Source organism: Caloenas nicobarica, chromosome 12, assembly GCF_036013445.1.
Source record: "Caloenas nicobarica isolate bCalNic1 chromosome 12, bCalNic1.hap1, whole genome shotgun sequence".
Lineage (NCBI taxonomy): Eukaryota > Metazoa > Chordata > Aves > Columbiformes > Columbidae > Caloenas > Caloenas nicobarica.
The window spans coordinates 22,494,152-22,514,037 of NC_088256.1; the positions used below are offsets into that span (position 1 = coordinate 22,494,152).

General features: G+C 50.4%; 1 protein-coding gene across 3 annotated transcripts in view; it reads right to left on the reverse strand.

Moving 5' to 3' along the window:
• Positions 1-2,335, reverse strand: part of AR (androgen receptor) — a 49,417-nt gene extending 47,082 nt beyond the window's left edge. For all 3 annotated transcript variants that reach the window (XR_010606858.1, XR_010606857.1, XM_065643053.1), the window contains exon 1: positions 906-2,335. Coding sequence is in view for 1 of the 3 variants with exons in the window: in XM_065643053.1 (XP_065499125.1) it covers positions 906-1,885 (980 nt within the window). In the remaining 2 variants the exon portion in view is untranslated. The remainder of the gene's footprint in view (positions 1-905) is intronic.
• Positions 2,336-19,886: the final 17,551 nt, after the last annotated feature.

Here is a 19,886-nt window from a genome sequence, read left to right on the forward strand (position 1 = left end):
AGGAAAATCCTTTTGCAGACACATTCTCACTCCCATTTCTATCAGCTGCAGCGATTCTCACACAGCAATGTGATTTGCCATGATGAAAGGTGACGATGCAGTATGCCCACTGGTTCAGATGGTGTACACCTATTTCAGAGACAGTTCATCTCCTTTTCTTGGGTTAATCCACCAGGAAAAATTACTTTTGAATGAACCCTTCTCAAGCAAACCTTCTCTCCTCTGCCGTACTCCTCTTCTATCTCTACTTTAAAACACAAGTTCTACCTGTACCTAAAGCAGAGCTTCAGAGCACACACGGTATTTCTCTGCCTATACATCCAGCAGTTGCAGCCGGTTCTGCACAGCTCATTGCTCATTTGTCCAGCTCACGGCAGAACGAGGGGCAGGGAGAATTTTAACTTGATCTCAAGATCTGTCCGTGCTTCAAGTGCAGCGTCCCGATTCCCGCACGCTTACAGCAGCCGAGAGATGAGGGATAACAGATGCGTAACGAAATTAGTCAAATGCACTCAACCTTTAGGGGCCGGCGGAGAATAGCGGGAGTATTTCTCGCACAATCTTGCCTAATAAGTCACAAGTGACAGCATTTCGGTAAAAGGGAAGGCTCCGGCAGCAGAGAGGTGAATCAAGCGGGGAGCAAGCAGGACGGAGGCGGGCTGGACCCGCGGCGTTTGCCGGGGCAGCGGCGGGAGGCGGTGGGGCAGCCTGGGGGGCGCGGGGTGCCAAAGGGATGCGGAGTGCGAGCGCCGGTAGGATGCTGGGTGCGGCGGGATGCGCGGCATGGGATGCCGGTGGGATGGGGATGCCGATGGGATGCGGGGTGCGGGGCGCCGGCAGGATGCGCGGTGCAGGATGCAGGTGGAATGCGGGATGCTGGGTGCCGGCGGGACGCGGGTACTCACCGGACGTCGCCGTAGACGCCGGCGTAGCCCTCGGCCCATGGTCCCAGCTCGCTCTTGATGCAGGCGGCGGGGGCGGCGAAGGGCGCCCGGCCCGCCGGGTACCAGGCGTCGGCGGGGAAGTCGGCGGTGTCGGCGGCCGGTCCGCGGCCGCAGCCGAAGGGCCCGGCGGGCGGCTCGGCGCAGGGCCCGTACAGCTGCTCCTCCTCGGCGAAGAAGGTGGGCCAGGAGGACGCGGGGCCCGGCGGGGCCACCTCGGCGCCGTAGCGGCACGGAACGCCCCAGCCGGTGCCCGCCGCCGGCCCCGGCGGGCTCTCCAGCTTGATGCGGGCGGGCGGCGGCGCCAGGCTGAAGCCGGGGGGCGGCCGCGCCGCGGGCCCCGGGGAGCCGCGGTAGAGCCCCGGCCCGGCGGGCGCGTCGACGGCCAGCACGGCCTCGGCGCCCGCGAAGGCGGCCGGGGCGGGCGGCGGCTCCGGCGGGGCGCGGGGCGGCGCGGCGGGCAGCGCGAACATGCAGTCCTCGCGGGGCAGCGGCTCCCCCGGCGCCTCCAGCGCCTCTAGGGCCAGGCCCATGGAGGCGGACACGGCTCTGCAGAGCTGCTTGGCGCTGTCACCCAGCGGGTCCTCTTTGGCCGCCGGTTCGGCCTCGGGCGGCGGCAGCAGCGGCAGCGCGCCCGCCTCGCACAGCAGCTCCCTCAGCTCGCCGGAGCCGGGGAAGGGCGAGCCCATGGCGGGGCCGGCGGCCGGCAGCCCCTTCCCGGCGCCGCGGGGCTCCTGGGGCGGCAGGCAGGCGGGCGAGCCCGGCGGCGGCCGGGGGCTCGGCGTGCAGGGCGCGCACGCCGGCGGCTGCTGGCTGGTGCCCGGCTCCTCCCGCGGCGCCTGGAACGCCTCGCAGACGCTCTGGAAGAAGGTCTGAAAAGCCCCGCGGAAGGACCTGCTCGCTGCCCGCGGGTAGACGCGGCCGACCCCCAGCTGCACCTCCATGCCTGCCGAGCGCGGGGCAGCCGCAGCGGCAACGGCGGGAGCGGAGAGCCCGGCAGGCTGCCCCCGGCAGGCTGCCCCCGGCCGCCCGCCCGCCCAGCGGGCTACCAGCCGCGCCGCCCCGCGGCGCCCATCCCCGCCGGAGCGCCGTGCCGGGCGGGGAGCGGCGGGCGCGATGCTCGGAGCGCGCAACAGGCAGGAAAAGTTGGAGCCGGCGGAGCGGGCAGCTGCGCGCGGCCCGTGTGAGCGGCGGCGGGGGCAGCGCGGCAGGCAGGCTGCGGGGGAAGGAGGTGCGGCGGGGGAGCCCGCCCCGCGCCGCCGGCCGAGGGCTCTGCAATGATTAATCGAGTCCCCGCCGCGGAGGGAAGGGAAGCGGACCCGCCCTGCCCGCGGCTCGGCTCCCCCTCTGGCGGCAGCGGAGCCCCGCGGGGCGGCCCCGGAGCTGCGCGGCCGCGGAGCTGCAATTTCTGGGCTCGGCGCCTCAGGCGCGCCGGCCCCCGCGGGCGGAGCGGGACGGGACGGGTCGGGACGGGGCCGCCGGGGAACAGCGCCCGCCCCCGCGGGCTCTGGCCGAGCGCCCGGGCCGAGCGGCGCGGAGCGGGGCTGCGGCGGCCCCGGTTCCCGGGGTGGCGCCTTCCCCTCGCCCGCAGCTCGGGAGGGCACACGACCGGGCCGGATTCAGCGGCAAAACGTTCCTTTCACAGTGCGCCGAGGTGGTCGGTGCTCAGCAGCTTCCCCCCGGCTGGGCCTGGCCAAGGGCACCTGTGTGACCCCGGCACCCGCGCACCTTTCACTTGGTACCCGAGGGAACCAGCCACCCTCTCCTTACCCAGTGGGAGAGTTTGCTCCCACCTTCCTCTGCTCCGCATCTTGCAACAATCCCTGCTCCCCACCAGCGAGAAACAGCAGGTTAGTGCATCTTGTGCATATGCACCACTGCTCTGGGCACAGGTGAGGTTGAAAAAGACCAAATAGCCAGCAGACATCATTAGTGTAGGACCTACGGTAAACAACACTTGAGCTCCCCTTACTGGTCCTGTAATAACGGAACCCATTACTGGAATCATACTCATTTAAGATAGGTTAAAACAAGCCCGTTAATTTCAACCCCTTTGAGGACAAAGGGAAAAAAAAGTAATGATTTGTTGCAAATGGAGGAGTGGAGCCGGTCGGGAAAATAAAGACTCATGTCCAGCCTTTTAAAAGCATTTTTACAAGACATGGAAGATAAAAATAAAAAACTAAATACAGCCAAGCAAAATTTGGCAGTATCCTCCATGCTGCCTGTGCAGCAGAAAAGCCGACCGGTTTTTACTGACAAGTAATATAGCCCCTAAAATAATAAAGAAGCTCAGCTAACCCCTCAGAGGGTAAAGATGGAGGGAGATAATGTACAATACGTGTGGAGTCCCTATTTAAACACTTGCAGGTCTCGGCGATCCCACCTGCACCCCTGAAGCTCCGTCTGGCCCATCGTAGTGCGGTGCCTGGGGAGCCAACCAGCTGCAGTTCCCGGGGCAGGGACACGAACAGGCCGGGGGATCAGAGGAAAGAAACCTGGAGAGACAAGGAGGACCTCTGTGTGGCCAAGTGTTCACCACGTTACAAATTGCTCTTCACGTCCCCACGTGGGGAAGAGCCTTAACATGGGGTAGCCTTGTGAAAGAAGTGTCTCCTGTGGGCATAAGGTTGTGTGCATCGCTTTTCAAAAAGCTGGTATAAAGGTTTAATTGGATTTTCTAAAAGATTAGTACCATTAGTATCTCTTTTTTTTTTTTTTTTTTTTTTCTGGGCACAGCTGAGTGTACGAACTCGCTGCTCCCGCCAGCTACGCAGCAGTAATGATGGCCCAGCTGAACTGCAAAGCTGCTCCGCGCTTCGGAAACGATGGCAAAAACCGAGAGGCACAAACCCAGGATTCACAACTGAATCTTATTATGGTGTCCCCTGTAAATAATGCAAATGCCCCACCCCTGTCCCAGAAAATCAGATGTTGCCCCGAATCCATGCAGATACCTGCCAAGTGGATGCAGATTCCAGTGTCTTTGCTCTTCCATCCTCCAGGAGTTGTCAGGCCTCTGGAGTGAAATATATGGACTCTGCAAAACATCAACGTTCTCATGATTAGCACCAAGAAATGTATGGAAAAAAGCTGAGGATCAAGATGTAGTCTATTATGACTTAAGAAGCAGATGGGTTCGTTTTGAACAAAAAGTGTGTTATTCAGACGTGCGATTCCGATGAGCTGTGTAAGAACTTTGTTTGACACCAGCACTCCCGCCCGGGGGGGGAGATCTCGGTTGGAGCACACCAAAACCACCCCGGGCTGGGCACCCTCCGTCCTGGCGGGACGGGCAGGATCAAATCCGCCTTTTGTGCCCAGGACGGGAGTTCGCTGCGGGCTCTGGAGATGCTGGTCACAACAGACACACATGAAGAAACACTGCAAAATGGTTTCTGTTCTCCTCAGCTTACAGAGCCAACGCTTCAGTTTTTACTGATTGTCTATGTGGTTAAGATGTATTATTTTAGAAGCAATTTTGTCAGTAGATCTTCACATAATTTTGAAGAAGCTGGTCATTTTTTTTTTAATTTATTTCCTGAAAAGGCATCTTGTGAGCATTTTGTTTCCCTGGCATTCATGTTTCTTTTTCTCTGTGTGTGTGTGCATGGCTGCACATGCTATTTTTTAAAGGCTTCATGTATTTTAATCTTTATATCTGGTTGACGAAGGAAAATCCGTACTGCTAATGCACAGAGTGTTTTATTTGCAGTTACTATCTTACATGTATTAAAATGTAACTTTCTTTAGTGTTTCAAAGTTCCTTTACTAGTTTCATTAAACCCTTTCTGTAAAATCACTTTCTAGAGTTTAGAAGTCAACCACAATCTCAGCTTCCATCTTCAATTTTGAGCGCTGTACTTTACACAGTAAAATACGCATTGTTTATGGAAGGACCAGGCAAAACCTACGTGTGTACATTTTTTCTGTGCGCGAGCTGAGCTGTAGGTTTGGTTATCAAATTAGTGAGAAACGAGCAGCAGCAGGAGCCTCCGCGTGTCGGGACGTGGTTTCTCCAAGCCGAGCCGGTGCTTTTCTGCAGAATGAAGCTGAAGAACATGTTGTGGATTGTTTGCTGGGACCGTGTGCGGCTCTCGGGGTTGGTGCTGAGGTACTCCTGCATCTGATTGTGTTTTATTGCTGAACACTTAGGCGGGCTGAAAGCATTTTGTTTCGTTTTGCTGTCTCTCAGATACCGACGCATTCTTTTCTAGCGTTCCAGCGATGTTTGGTTTTATTCATTAAATCTGAGTGCAAGAATTATGATACATCGTTTTCTGTTGTAAAATAATATTGAAATCAGAAAGCGGGGGGGGGGACACATCCAATCTAAGAGTGCCGCAGTTCCAATCAGATAAACACGTTTCGAGCCGTGCAGCCGTCCCGGCCGGTTTGACGAGCGGAGCCACTGCTGGGCCAAGCTGTGCCGGGTGCGAGCGGCATCTCCCCCCGCACCGCCGGGAACGATCCGCTTCACGGAAAATTAACCATGAGCGAAAAGAGAGGGGCTGTTCACAAACCAGTTGTGTTCTAACCGAGGTACATGTGGCTTTTGTTATAGAATAATGACTGGAGGGAAAACCCCGCAGGATGGATGGGTTTAGTGGAGGTCTGGGAGCAGATGTTCCCGCAGGTGACCCTGGGATGGGGGTCATAAATAAAATAATGCATCAAATAATTTTAAGAGAAACATCACTTTTTCCTTTATTTTATGAGGGGTTTACTGATGTAAACTAAATGCATGTCGATTAATTTTAAAAAAATGGAGACCCTAGATTCATATCTAAAATTAACATAGTCTATAAAGATAAGTTAAATTAAACATGAAAACATTATATTATTCTCTGTATTTGCTCCCAAGATCATAAAGACATTTTTATCATTTGCCTGGTGGAAGTCACTACTCAAGCACCGAAAACTGAAGTTTATTGAAAAGTTAAACCGTCATTTCCAAGTGTCTCATTAAGGGCCAGAGGGAATTTTCAGTTTAGCTCGTTATCCAGCCCAGGTCAGTCAGCAATGCTGGGGACAGCAGGAAAACCCCCGTGTGTGCCCCGTGCTCAACGTGGGACGTGAACAGATCAGATCTGCCGCTGCAGTCGGGAAGGACACAGGGACCCTGTGCAGTCGATGAAATGCATTACACAGGGATAGCACTTTATTTATCTATTAAAATACTTTTAACATTTAAATAATAATGTTTTTACATACTCAGAATTTAATAGCATTTTCTTTAACTGTAAAAACGATCTTAAAAGTCTGCATCTATGTTTTAACTGATTTTTAATGCAGATTGATAAAGCAGACAAACAAATGGAATAATCACACTACAATTAAGAAATAATTCGTTCACTGTTTTTTAATGTAATAAGTGTTCAGAAAAATCTGAAAAATACAATGCTGACCAAGATATAGCTCAATGTTTGAGATTTGTTTCTCTTATCTAAATAGAGAATTAAAACTCTTGACATTGACTAATGTTCTAGTAGCCTGGCCTGTTTGGCAGAATACGAGTCATTTGGAAAACCAGTGAGTTGTGTGCGTATGTAATAGAAAATAAAACCCAGCGGGGTGAGGTAACGTGCTGAAGGGCAGAACATGGGGTCGGTTCACAGCATGATTTGCAACACAAAATAGACATTTAATAAAGCATCCCATTTGTAAAACCTTCAACATGTTTTTCTCTCTTCTCCTAATTCAAAAAAGCAGTTTGCATGTATTTTGTTATTCAAGCTATATGTATCTTACAAATGGTTTCTCCATTAGAAATATTTTAAAAGAACACATTCTTCTTGCCTTGCACATCTTAGAGATATCTTAGCAAATGCAAGCAAACTGTTACTTCATTTAGTTACCGTTAGGAACCTGTATGGTTATGGTACAGCTGGATTTGTTAAACTTACTCCGCAGAGATCAAGCATGTAATCAGAATCTCTTGGGCTACAAGGCAGTGTACCCCTTACAGGGCTAAAACTAGAAATGATTTCACATAACAATTACTTATTACTGATGTCAGATTGACAAAAAGTTTGCCCAAATGGAATACATTAAAACTTGACATAAATCCTTTGGGACTCTAAAACCAGCTCCATGTTAGCTCTGTTGTATAAGTCCTGTTTTGTACTCATGCAAGCTTGTTTACCAACACGGATGGCTAATATTTGCTTTCTAATTGTTTTCATACAAGACCAAATCATTTATGTTTTAGTTTATCACAAAGAATGTTAAAATATTTATTTATCACTTGAATACAGCGAAAAGCAAAATGAGGGATTTCAGTTAACATTTGACCTAATAAGCTTGCAGTTTCCTTCCCAAGCCCCTGGAGCATTTCAGCGATTTTTTAGCCGTTTTTTTCTCTTTCCCGGGGACGCTGCTCCCCCCGCTCAGCCCCGGTGACACCGTCTGCCGGACGCGGTGCCTGGGAGGGCTCGGCTGGGGACGCGCGGGGAGCAGATCCTGTGGGAACACAATGAAATCCGTAAAACGCCATTCGTGTGTGTAACATCGCTCCCCGACGGGCCCTTCCCCACCCCAGGGAGGAGGCACCGTCTGGGCCCCGGCACTGCCCCGGCCGGGGTGGCCCCTCGCTGTCCCCTGGCTGTCCCCTGCCCCGGGGTGGCCCCTGGCTGTCCCCTGCCCCGGGGCTGCTCCTGCACAGACACGGCCGGCCGGGATGAGACACCCGCTGCAGTCCGGAGCTCAAACCCGCTCCCCGAAACCGCTCTGTCCCCGCGTCCCCGCGAGCTGCCCGGCGCTGGCCTCGGGCACTGCGGAGCCCCGGCCACAGTCAGCAGAGCGGCCGGAATGATGAGGAAACTCCGGTTTGCTGGTGTGTCCCCGTGTGCTCAGAGCCCACCCGAGCACCGCCCGTGTCCCCCCCCACAGCAGCCCCGCCCCACGGGCCCCCATCCCTCCTCCTCCTCCCAGCAAGAAGTGAACAGCTTCTTTCCATTGTCATGCTTGCATCTAGTGCTACCAGCCTCAAGAAGACAGTTAATATTGAGAAAAATTAATTCCGTTAAATCCCAAAGTGTGACAATATTTACACTAACACTGTGTATCGCTGCCCTTCACAACCCGGTCGTGTTCGTATCTTAATGACTGACCGTGCTTGCTCGTGGAAGGGGCTTTAAAGAGAAAATGTAGGATATTAGCCAGGAAACCGTGCTACTGACAGTAAGACAAACCCATCACGGTGTTGATGACACCACTCCAGCTGTTACATAAATATTTCCTACGTTCTTTCTGCAGCTTGTTCTGCGTTGCTGATACCAGGGGGACTTTTGGCTTTGTTTTCAACACTACCTACAGGCTCACAAAGTTAAAGCTTGGCTCTTCCAGCCCTTTTTAGCATTTACCATTTTGAATCCTCACCAAATACTCAGTTCCCGAAATGCTGGTGTTTGTCAGAGCACCTGTTGGCTGCTCCCCAGCCCCAGCGCCGCTCGGAGCCCCGGCCGGACCCCCAGGCCCTGCCCGGGGGATCCCGACAGGGACGGATCCTCACCCGCCAGACAGCAGCCACTCGGACGTGCTACTTCTGTTCGGTGAGACAGGGAAACTGGCTCTGCAGAGACTTGATTTTATTGACCTGGAACATACACCTCCTTGTGAAAGCCAGGGGAGGTAACTCCGCAAGGAGGCTCCCCCAGCAAGCAGCTGCATTAGATCAGTTTTATAACGCTCTCTGGAGCCATTATACAATTGCTCATCCCTAGAAAGATCACGCAGGCATTGACTCTTCAGAACGGGAGGCCGAGAACAGCACGGGGGTTTCTTGCAGTAGCTGGATACACCTGTCAGGTGCTGCAGTGGGAGTTGCACCAATTACAAACACGGGGGGAAAGTGCGGTTCCCAACTGTGACACAACCCTTGCAAATATAAAAGGTTCTCATCCTTGCGCAGTATTTTAGCTGGTGGATAGAATTGCCTTAACGTTAAAACGAAACCCGGTAACAGGGAAATGCCAGTGACAGCAGCCTATAAAAGATGGTATGTGCTGGGACTGGCCTCTGCTGGCTGAAGGGGTTCCCAGTATTTATGTATTTAATCCTACAGGAGCTAACTATACAAGTTAGTAATCGAGTCCTTTGGGATGCCTTTTCTAATTGTATTAACTAGGAATCCTCATAGTATTCGCCTTTCCCCTTTGTATGACTTAAACATGTCAGAGCAGGATTTGGCAGCAGAGTCTTAGCAGCTGGGTAGCTGAGAATTAGAGTGTGAGTATCTTATACATAGGAACTTACTCCAAGGAGGTGATTGCAGGGCTATTCAGTGCAGCCCTGTGTATTAGAATCTGCCTCAAAATGTTCCACGCTCTGTACATGCAATAGGAAAACAGCTATAAATACTCTTCAGGCTGTGCTGAAGTACAACAAACAGTAAAGTGTGGACAGTTAGTTATTCTTGAGTGCAACCGTCAGAGGAAATTACAGAGTTTCTTCTGCCACCCTGACCACAGACAGAAAATTTTATTGCATGCAATTTTCTGTTTCCTTCTACTATGAAGTCACACATCTTCAGCGAGCTCGTTTTGCCTGCCTACAGCACACAAAACGCTTTTAAAACTGCTGCTTTTAAACTAACTGCAAGAGATTTGTTCAAATCTTGTCTGTAAAACTTCTATTTCAGCTTAGCACTGAAATCATGGTTCTTGTTTGAATATTTTAGATTTTATCATCAAGGTGGACGGGGCTCTGGGAATCCTGCTCGGAAGGTGTCCCTGCCCACGCAGGGCTGGAGCCGGATGAGCTCCAACGTCCCTCAACCCAACCCAGTCCATGATCGTATGAAATACTCATGTGCTCAACGCTAACTATTCACTTAAGTGCTTTGCTGGATCAGTACCAAAATGATTATTTACAAAGTGCTGTCAAATACATCAGACACCAAGAAGAGACCTTTTCTGATGAAATTCTTTGGCTCAGAATATCCTATGTGGCTGCTCAGAACTTCAGCAAATAACATTTTTCAGATAGATAGGGACATTCCGTTAAAAACCTTCTCTCTAGACTCAAAATTAACAGCTGCTCCTTTGTTTTGTTTGCTGACAAAAAATTTCCATACGAGGTGATCTTTAAGAGCACAAATCTACAGCCATTGAGAGCTCAAACGTTACCGTACTCCCGCAGAGCTTGCCAGGAGCAGAATCAATCATTTTTAGCCATTAATCTCTAGCAGAATAAGGCCAATAGCACACAGTTCAACAGTTTTGCTTCCACTCATTTGAGGCAAGTTGCAGGCACAACCCATTAGCCAGTTGCTTACAGTATTATCTCAACAGTTCTACTTCTTTCGTGCTACCCCAGCTATGAGCTGATTAACCTGTTTATGGTATAGCTGCAGAAGACCTGCCTTATTCATGTCCCATAAGGGCTGAAATAACAAAGTCCTTTCCAACCACAGTAGCCTGTATCAGAAAATAAGAACTGTTCTTGTGATGCATTTAGAATAACGAAGCAAATATTGAAAGAGAATCTCGAGCACAAGTGGCATCCCACTCTCCCCGCGGCAGAGCGTGATCAGCCAAAGGCGTTTGTGCCTGTGTGTATTTGAACTTGTTACTGTTCTCACCTAATTATGACAGGAAAGCAATGAAGACCACGTAATTTGGGGGAAAAAACCATGCAAGTAGGTGAGATCTCATTTGTATCTGTTCCAGCTGCCGTCGCGGAGAGCGGCGCGGGGGAGCTGAGGGTTACTGTGCTCCAGAGACGCAGCCGCCAGCCCCAGGGACCTCCCACCCGTCAGCACCTACAGCCTAACGAGGAGTCTGCGGGGAACCAGCTTCACACTGCCGCCCACAGCTCTTCCTCCTTATCTGATTGAGTGTGTTATTCTTAGATTGCCTAGTGCTACACAGAATTTCTTAAAATTTCAAATGGTTTGGCCATTAGTATCAATCCTGCACCGCTAACTTTGCCTTGTCTTGTTAGACAGACGTGTGAGTTCACGTGGGTGGGTTAAGAGGCTTTAAAAACTGTCTTTGCAGATGGGTCCAGAAAATGTTTTGACTTGCATGTATTTCAATTCCAAAAGGCAAGAATGTCTTACATCTCTTGCTGCTCAATGTGTTGCATCCTTCCATTTCAGGACCACGGGCTGCTGAACTCCCCCTGTACCTCTCCTTGATGTCCAACGCTCGCGCTGCTTTTACCCAAGAAAGCCCAAACCTCACGTGCTCCCGGGAGAGGAACTGCCTGGCTCCTCGCCACTGCCCTTGTGGGTTTTGATGATGTTTATGGCAGAGATTAGTGAGAGGACACTGCTCTGTCCACCAGTCACCCTGCATGCCTTGTCCCAGCGAGGGGGGAGTTGATGGAGCATCGTCACCTCTGCAGAAGAAAGCACTCGGGAGAAGATGAGCGGGATTGACTCCGGGCACATGCGGGACCTGCGGCCAGTCCCTGCCCAGGAGCAGCATCAGGCCAGCGCCAGGTTGCTCAGCAACCGGCAGCATCGCTGCACAGAGAGCGCAGACCTGCACGGGGCTCTCAATGCCTTTGGTCACACGTCTCAAAACAAAGCTTGCTTTAAACACAGGACTAAGCAGATGTCTTAGGTAATATTTCTGGAACAGTTACAGTCACCTGAAATGTTTTTCTTCTCCTTGCCCAAATTCATCCCTGTCACCTCCGAAGAATCACTAACGTATTTTCCTTCTCTTACAAATTGGAGACAGATTTTTCAGAACAGCCTGTTCATGCAGCTTGAGGAAATGACTGAAGTGCTTGGCCCATTTGATCCAAGGCAATCAGCGCGGTGCCGAGAACTTTAAGAAACTTCATGCCTAATGAAACACACATTTCTACCATTTATCGTGTCTTACACAACTGCATTTTGGGCAGAGTTTGAAGAGCTTGGGAGGTAATAGATGGTGTTGTGACTCCTAAGCCCCTCTCTAAAGCCTGGCCTAAGGCAGCCCTGTGGGCAGACCAGTCTGCCCAGTGCACAGCTGGGAGGAGCTGGGACGAGTTGCTGGCCAGGGACGGCCACCTGGTGAGGGACCAGGGCTGCTGGAGATCCACGGGATCCACCGAATCCACAGGCACTTTGCTGCTGCCTTCAGCCAGGCTCAAACACACCGCTGATGTTTGAACAGTCTGAGGATCTCAAACAAGCATCAGAACATTTTCCTTTATCCGAAGTTTCTAACATTACTGGTTTTTGTCCCATCTGAGCAAGCACAGCTCTTCCTCAGGACATCTCAGAGCTCATTTTAAGTTCTGGTTTCCAACCCTGCTATTTAAAGACCCCGTAACAGAGCTAAAGAACATCACAGAGGAAAGATGTGCCATGGCTCAGCTGAGAGTGTCACTGAGGGATTAGGTTGTGCTGATCGTGGTATGAGCTGCTGTGGGAAGGGAATTGCCCACAGGAAACTTCAGCAAAACTACACATCTGTATGACGGTGTTATAGTACAGGTCACAAAAACGCTGATGCAATGTCCTAGACGTGTAAGATTTTGCACAATTTACTCCGTAAGCAGATTTTCACTGCTTATTGGACACTGAGGAGTCCATTCTTTCATCAGGTAAATCTATTATGTGGCCAAAGAAGCAGTTTAACGTGCCCTAGACCTTTATTAAAAGGTGAGGCAGTGTGGTACACTTACTCCTGCACTAGTACTTTGTGTCTTTCCTGAATCTGTGAGTAGCAGCGCACACAGAACGGGGCGCTGGATGGAAAACCCGCTCGGGCAGAGCCGATCTCTGCTGCAGGGTGTGTGTGTGCAGAGCGGTGACTGGGGACAGCTGCACAGATCCGTTGGCACAGAGCCTGCTGTAACACAGCGTGAGCCAGCACCAGACTGTGCATCCCCCAAACCCTATGGTAATGCACGTAAGGATAACTGATTTTTCTGATTTTTTCCCTTTAGTTCCCTTATCCATCCTTCACTCTGAAAACTTTTGCAATTTGTGATCCAGACATCAGCAAGCCAGTGACCCAATGCACAAATGCAAACTGCTGGTTGTTTAATCTGTCTATGCATGCTGCACTAAGATACCCTGCATCACTCCCACCCCAGGTTTAAGTCATTCCTCCTGAACCTTGAGTCCCCTCTACAGTCTGCCCATCCGCTGTCTTTCCTGAGCTCTCTGCCTGCTGTACCCAAGCACAGAGCTCTTCCCACAGAGCGCTGCCCGTGTCCCTCGCACAGCAAGGCCAGCTGCAGAAGGGGACAGTGTCTGTCCCTCCGGCTGTCCCTGTGTGGCTGCTTTGCTGACCCACGTCCCAGGCAGGACCCGCGCTGGGGGGCCGGGACCCGCAGCCGTGTCCCCGCTGCAGCCCAGCATGGACGGGCACATCGGATGTGTCCGCAGGCTTGTCCTGGGCAGGTCAGTCCAGCCTGGCCGGGGTGTGCTGCTTGTGTGCCCTGTCTGAGAACTGCCCCGGCTCCCTGCAATAAGTAAGAGGCATGCTGGTGTAATAAATTAAGAGGAAAAATAAAACAGTGCATCCCCAAGGGAGAAACAGTAGAGATGAAAAGCATTTAGCAAGGGAAACCTCCTGTAGATGACCTGGAAAAGAAAGCCATCAACAGTAAAATGGCTGTAGCGCACAGGTGTGGAGGGATGCCTCCCCTCCTCGGCTTTTGTTTTTTTACAGCTCCTAAGCACAAGGATGGGAGGAACGCCAGCCAGTCCGCAGGACAGCTGTCGCACAGCAGGGACGCATCTGCCAACAGCGGGGGCAGCTGTTCTCACCCACCCCAGCTGTTCTGCGGGGACACCCCGGGGCGGCGACGTGACAGCGGAGCCACCGTGGCTGCTCCAAGCCCAGCTCCTCTGTGAGGAAGGTTAAACTGGCTGTGGTTGTTGATCAGAGCCTCTTGTGATGATGGGTTTGTGGTGGGGTGTCTGTTCACCAGACACAGACCTTGCAGCCACTGGCTGGGACTGGGTGCTCAGCACCCCGCTGGGGTCCACAGCTTTCACCTGCAGATCCCACAGAAAAACCACGCCGTGCTCACGCACGAAAGGGCACAGTCCCTGGGTCAGCACTGCTCTGATGCCATGGCAATCACTGGCTGTGGGTAACAACCGCCTTAAACTTCCTATTGGTCTCAAGGTTTATTTTTAAAAAATTTCTGTAGAATAGGAAATAGCAGAATGCAGCAGGGTAGCTGATTGTCGGTCTGTGTCTCGCTCAACCAACAACGATGTTATTGACTTTAACATTTTATATAACTGTAACTGGAACCATATTGTCCAAAGCCTCCTTGTGAGACCTGATTGTTGCTCATCATGTCATGTTCTGGGTGCTTTCCCAAACTGTTGTTGCGAGTTCATTTGGGAAGTCCTTTGTGCTTCTAAATTATTGGCAGATGTCTTATTTTTCTGAAAAATCAAGAAACTGGCAGCTTTAATAATAATAATAATAATAAAAAAAAGAACATTTTTCTTGTTGTTGTTGTTACTGTAGCTCCCAGTTATACAAGAAACATCTTCAGTAGTTGCATATATTTGTATTCTGTTGTTTTCCAGCTTTGCCTGAGGAACCCATCCTTCTGATATCAAGCCCTATTCTGGAAGCAGAGACCAGAAATGGCATCTCCGTCCAGCCAGTTTTCAAACGCTGGCCATCCCGGCTGCACCGCGGGAGCCGCTCTGCTACCACCAGGGAGCTGCTTGTCCCGCTGCCTCCAGAAGCACCAGAATCTATTCCTGGCATCTGGGCTCCTTCCCCGGGGACCTGGGGCCGTTCTGGCCTCGGCTGGCTGGAGTAAGCCGTGCATTTGGAGCTCCGTTAGCTCCTGCACTGCTACACTTTGTTTATTTTGATGAATTCTGTTTCGTGATTTTTATTCCATCTAGATACAAAAATAAACTGATGCAGCGTCATGTTCTCACCTACATGGAGTCAGCCTGAAATACGAACTTTCTGGTCTTGTTTGCACCAAACAGACAACTGTCACTGAGCCACAGAGAATACAAACCTGTTGTTCTATGATTTTCCTAGCAGCAGTTCAGCCCAGGCAGATAACAAGGCTGGCCCAGCATATCAAGGCACACTTGACATTTCCTTCAGGCTGGTACATTCTGTGATCCCCTGCAGCACCCACTCCACCGTGTCCATCAGCTTTGTGGAAGCAGAGGCTCGCGGTGAGTTACAGACGTGAACCAGCTACACGCACCCACAAGAGCCGTCTGCTGGAGGATGGACGTTCTGTTTGCAAATCCACAGCAGAGGGCTTGGGAGAACATCCACGTTACAGAAAACACAGCTTAAAAGGAAAATGGAATTCCCTTGCGTCAGAATCTCAGTCAGGTGTCTGACAACCCTGTTCATACTATTTTCCGGGAAGCCAAGAGTTTCAATCAACTGTTCGGTGCTTCCTTCCTCGCTACGTGTCACCAGCAGAGCGCTCACCGGGCAGCAGTTCTGCTCCCTTAGGCACAACCCCCTGCGGTGTTAACAAAACAAAGGGAGCTAGAAACCAACAAAACTAGTCTGTTTCAAATGGATTGCCGCTGTTCAGGTCCTGCCTCACCACTGAACTCTGAGTACCTTAAATCTGTACTGTCTGCTGAGCATGAACTGAACCGAGTTGGTCTTAATGTGGCAGAAAAAACAAACAAACAAATAAACCCCAAACCAAACAAAAACTGAACAATTGCAACAACAACAACCACCACCAAACAAAACAAAACAATCCCCACACAACAACAAAAACACCACCCCAACCAACCAAGACACCAAACCACACAAAACCAAGATGTTTTCAGCCTTTTCAGCCCAGGAGAAACAAGTTCAGAAGAAATGCAAAAGTGCCATCACACCAGTGTCATCATCCCACCGGGCGTCCCAGGGACCTCATAAGGTTCTCCAGCCCTAAAACTCCGTTGTCATAAAACTGGACTCGAGTGGAAGGAGAAAACTGATCTGAACAGACAGGAATGAGGCTGGTTTATGTATAAATAATTCTGTCAGACCTGGAAACACAAACCCATCTAGTATTATTAGATCAATGAGCCGCATCACACACAACGAGGCAATTGGAACTGGCTGTCTTTACTCTCCAGTGTAACTGATGAGCACAGAGACAACGAAGGACAGGAAAGGAATTCTGAGAGCGAGATTTCTGTGTGTCTTTGAGCCTCCACAATCTTTTGGGCTCTGAGGGCTGTGTTGAGGTCCAAGCCATCTGTACTTTGTGGTGGAACGTAGCCAGGCCTGAGGAATCAGAGATCTGGTTTAAAGAAGGAGGAATCAGAGTGTGTAATACTGCTGAAGATAAGATTGAAGTGTTACCCATGTTCTTCTTTGGAAAAAGATGTAAGAGCTCAGAACAACAATGAGCTGAAAGGAATCTGTTGTTTTCACCAGCCGAGAGGCGAAAAATCCCAGCGTGTCTCCAAGGTATTGAGCGGGCCAATGTGGTATTGCTAATTCATCTTTTTCTCTGCAAAGAAAGTCTCTTTTCCACAAACTATCTGCTCTTGTTCCATCCCTCAGCAAGGACATTGCAAATCCATATTAGCTGCCTATTGGGTAATATGGGACATGTTGCCTCCATACTGTGTTATCTCTCTGTCTATCTGCAAGGAGGTGCCAGGTTCTGCCTCATGTTTATGGGCCGATTGTTGGCTTCATCGTGTTGACTCACTTGGCAAAGCAAAATGCGTTTCCTTATCCAGCTCTATCTTCTTCTCAGCCACGCAAGAACGTTTCACATGCAATCAGTTTCAGGGAATGCTTCCAGTCATTTTTAAGGGTGGGACCTTATTGATTTTGGATGGAATTATAAGTTTTGAGAGAAAAATGGGGGAACCAACAGCTGCAGAGACTACAATAGGATGGTAAATAAAACAAAAAAAATGTGGATGAAAGACTCACAAACACCCACCAGAGAAAAGAGACCTTCCACGTCAGCTCTGCCCTCCCTAGAACGGGTAGGGTGTTGCTGTCTTGACAAAGCTGTCTTGTCAAGTAGGAAGCGAATTCCTTTTCCTGTGTGTAAGGCCACTGGCACAGAAGGCAGAGTCCTCCCTGTGAAGCCCCTCGCCGTGTCTGGCCCCTCGGCCTCCAGCAGCGGCACTTCCCTGAACCGGCTCTGGCAGCAGCCACGCCGCGGTGAGCCCCGTGTCCCGGCCCGCGCCGCCGGCCCTGCGCCACCGCGGTCCCCAAACACAGGGCCACCCCTGCGGCTCTGTCCGTGGCCTTGGGGGTCTGATCTAATGGCTTCCTGGTTTGAACCGAGGCGTTTTGCACGCTCAGTGACACACGGACCGGCCGATCCGTCGCGGTGCTCCCGCCATGCCCAGGGCGGCCTTCCCGCTCTCTCCACAGAAACAGCCCCGTCACTTTTCTTACAGATGCAAAAGGTACTGGCAGCGCTGCCGGTATTTGTTCAGTGCCTCTGAGCAGGCAAAGGAAGAAAAAGGGCCAAAATGTGGTCTCTGCGACGGCTTCCTACATTTGTTGCTCATTTGGCTGCCGCATTGCCAATGGCTCATTGCCCACGATTCCTCTCACCAGATCCACTCCACATGTTGTAGTGGCTAATGAGGCTAATAAGGCTTTTACCCTCACTGGAAGAATGAAGAAACACAGCAGTTATAGATCAGCTCAGGAATATGAAATCCTTTCACCAGGCTGCCAGCCAACAGCCAGGTAGACAGATAGACAGGTAGCTTGTAGACATCAACAGGTAAATAGACAGGTAAACAGATAAGATTTTAGCATCTGGGGTCTTCCCACCCTTTTCTGTACAGACTCTGAGACATAGACGGAACAGTAGAGATAATTTTTATTTCAGCAGATGGGTCCTGGATGTGTGGTGTGGATCTGCAGCTACACATGCTGCAGCGCAGGTTTCTCCATTTATCCAAATTTCTAGCCACTGAGCTAATGTTATGTGTATTTAGGCATCATCTGACTCCAGGCACGCAATGCATTGGAAATAATGGCCGGTTTTCCTTGAGATTTTCAGAACTACACTGTTCTAGAGATACAGCTTCTTGTGAAACAAACAGGAGTTCTTTAACTTTCACAGAATTTAAAGGAAATGTATCCTGAAATATGTCTCAGTTCACTTTCAGCCTAATGAAGTTATTGGGGTATAGCTAATGGAAGAATTTATTGTACTCTGACTCTTTTTTATTTTTAAAGAGAAATAAACACAGGCTAGAATCAGGGTTTATCTCAGTTTAACCCATTCATTTAAACTAAGTTCTTCTGTCTTCTGTCAGTATTCAAATTCGATAAAGATGATTTTGCATGAATGCTGTTTAAAGATACGAGCACCTGGAATAAAATTCTAGTGTGGAAAATAATTATTACTTTAGGGTGAACCCCGTGGGCAGGATCCCAGCTCGCCCTGGATGAGCCCACACCCGCGTTCCTCGTCCCGCCCAACGCGCGGCCGGGGTCGCCCCCAGCCCCAGCTGCTCCACGCGGCCCCTCCGGCCGCTCGCACGGCGGCACCGCCTGTCCTGTGCCAGCGGGACAGAGGCAGTGCCACCGCCTGCTCTTCTTCCTTTCGCCGAACTGCTACTCCGTGATTATTTCTGAGGACCACGAGATTGACGTCAATGTTATTTTCATCTTTCATTCTTTCCCAAAGCACAATTAAGCCCATTCACCACTGTTCGGTTCAAATCTAGATTCAAGTATCAGGCACTAGTTGCACAGTCTCCTTGAGAGCTCATTTGGTAATTACCCATCAGCCTTAACAGTTGATGCTGCCAATGGTGGAAGCGAATGCTCAACACTGTCACTCACAACCTACAGAGGAATCATGTTCAGAAACTGGAAATCCAGTTGGTTTCCTATAGTATTCCCATTCCTTTCTTGTAGCTGAACCATTCCTGTTGCTGCCACTGAATCTGCGACAAATAAATTATAGCATTCTCAGCTGCAGTTTGATCTGTGACCTTTTGTAAACTTCCTTATCAGGTGTATCTCTTAGCACCTTCACACACAGGGTGCTATGAAAATAAACCCTAATTAACCTGCAAAGCTTCCTCGTAAGGTCGGTGAGCTTTCTGATCCTTCCTCTGTCCATGGTGAAGTTCTCTGTTTTCTCCAAGCTCATTAAAAAGTCAATGTCAGAATCAAGGTTAAAACTCAGAAATCCTTAGCTCCTGTCCCTGGCATCTGACTTTGCTTCTCTCGAAGAAAACCAGTTTACACCTGGCATTAGCACAATCCATCCTTCCCATATCAACACGAACCGGAGCCATTAACCCGTTGCGCTGCCCCACGCCAAAGACCGGGCTGCAGGTGTGCGGCACCACCGGGCACGGGCTGTTCCTGCCCCTGTCAGAGGGAGCTTTTCACCTTAGTATGAAATGTCCTCGTTTAATTTTACGTGCTCCAGAGTGGACATCTCTTATTTGCACTAAAAGTCAGTATAATTACCCTCCCTGTAAACAAATAATTTAATACACTGAGGGAAATTTACTTAACTTGGGCCATGGCAGATTTATTGTTTTTAAATGGAATGCCAGAAGGTTGTTGGCACTTAGGGAATCCTGGTTTGTTATTTCATAATCGCATATTAACGGTTCCCACAGCATATTGTTTTTGTCTTGCTGTTCATTTACTGCAGGTCTATTAAGCCATCACTGCTCAGCTCCGAGGCGCTGTACTGTAATTCTACGCCACACTCTGATTGTACTTTCATTATTATGTGACTGTTTTGATGGAGATCGATATCAGTGCCGTGGGGAATATATAAGGAGCATGTTCTGCCCTATGAAGCGGGCACAGAAAAAGTGAAGATTGTGAACGAGCTATTGTCTGAGAAACACGCTTACAAGAAGGATTAATTGTCAGCAAGTGCAGGTGTTGGCTCTTTGAGTGTATTTGCTGATGAATGCGATCCCATGTAGCAGGACCCACCCACACACTTACTAGTCCCACTGGCAATTGCAGCGGAGAAACCAGGGTTAAAGTAGGTAATTGGTATTTAGCTTCCCTGGAAAAA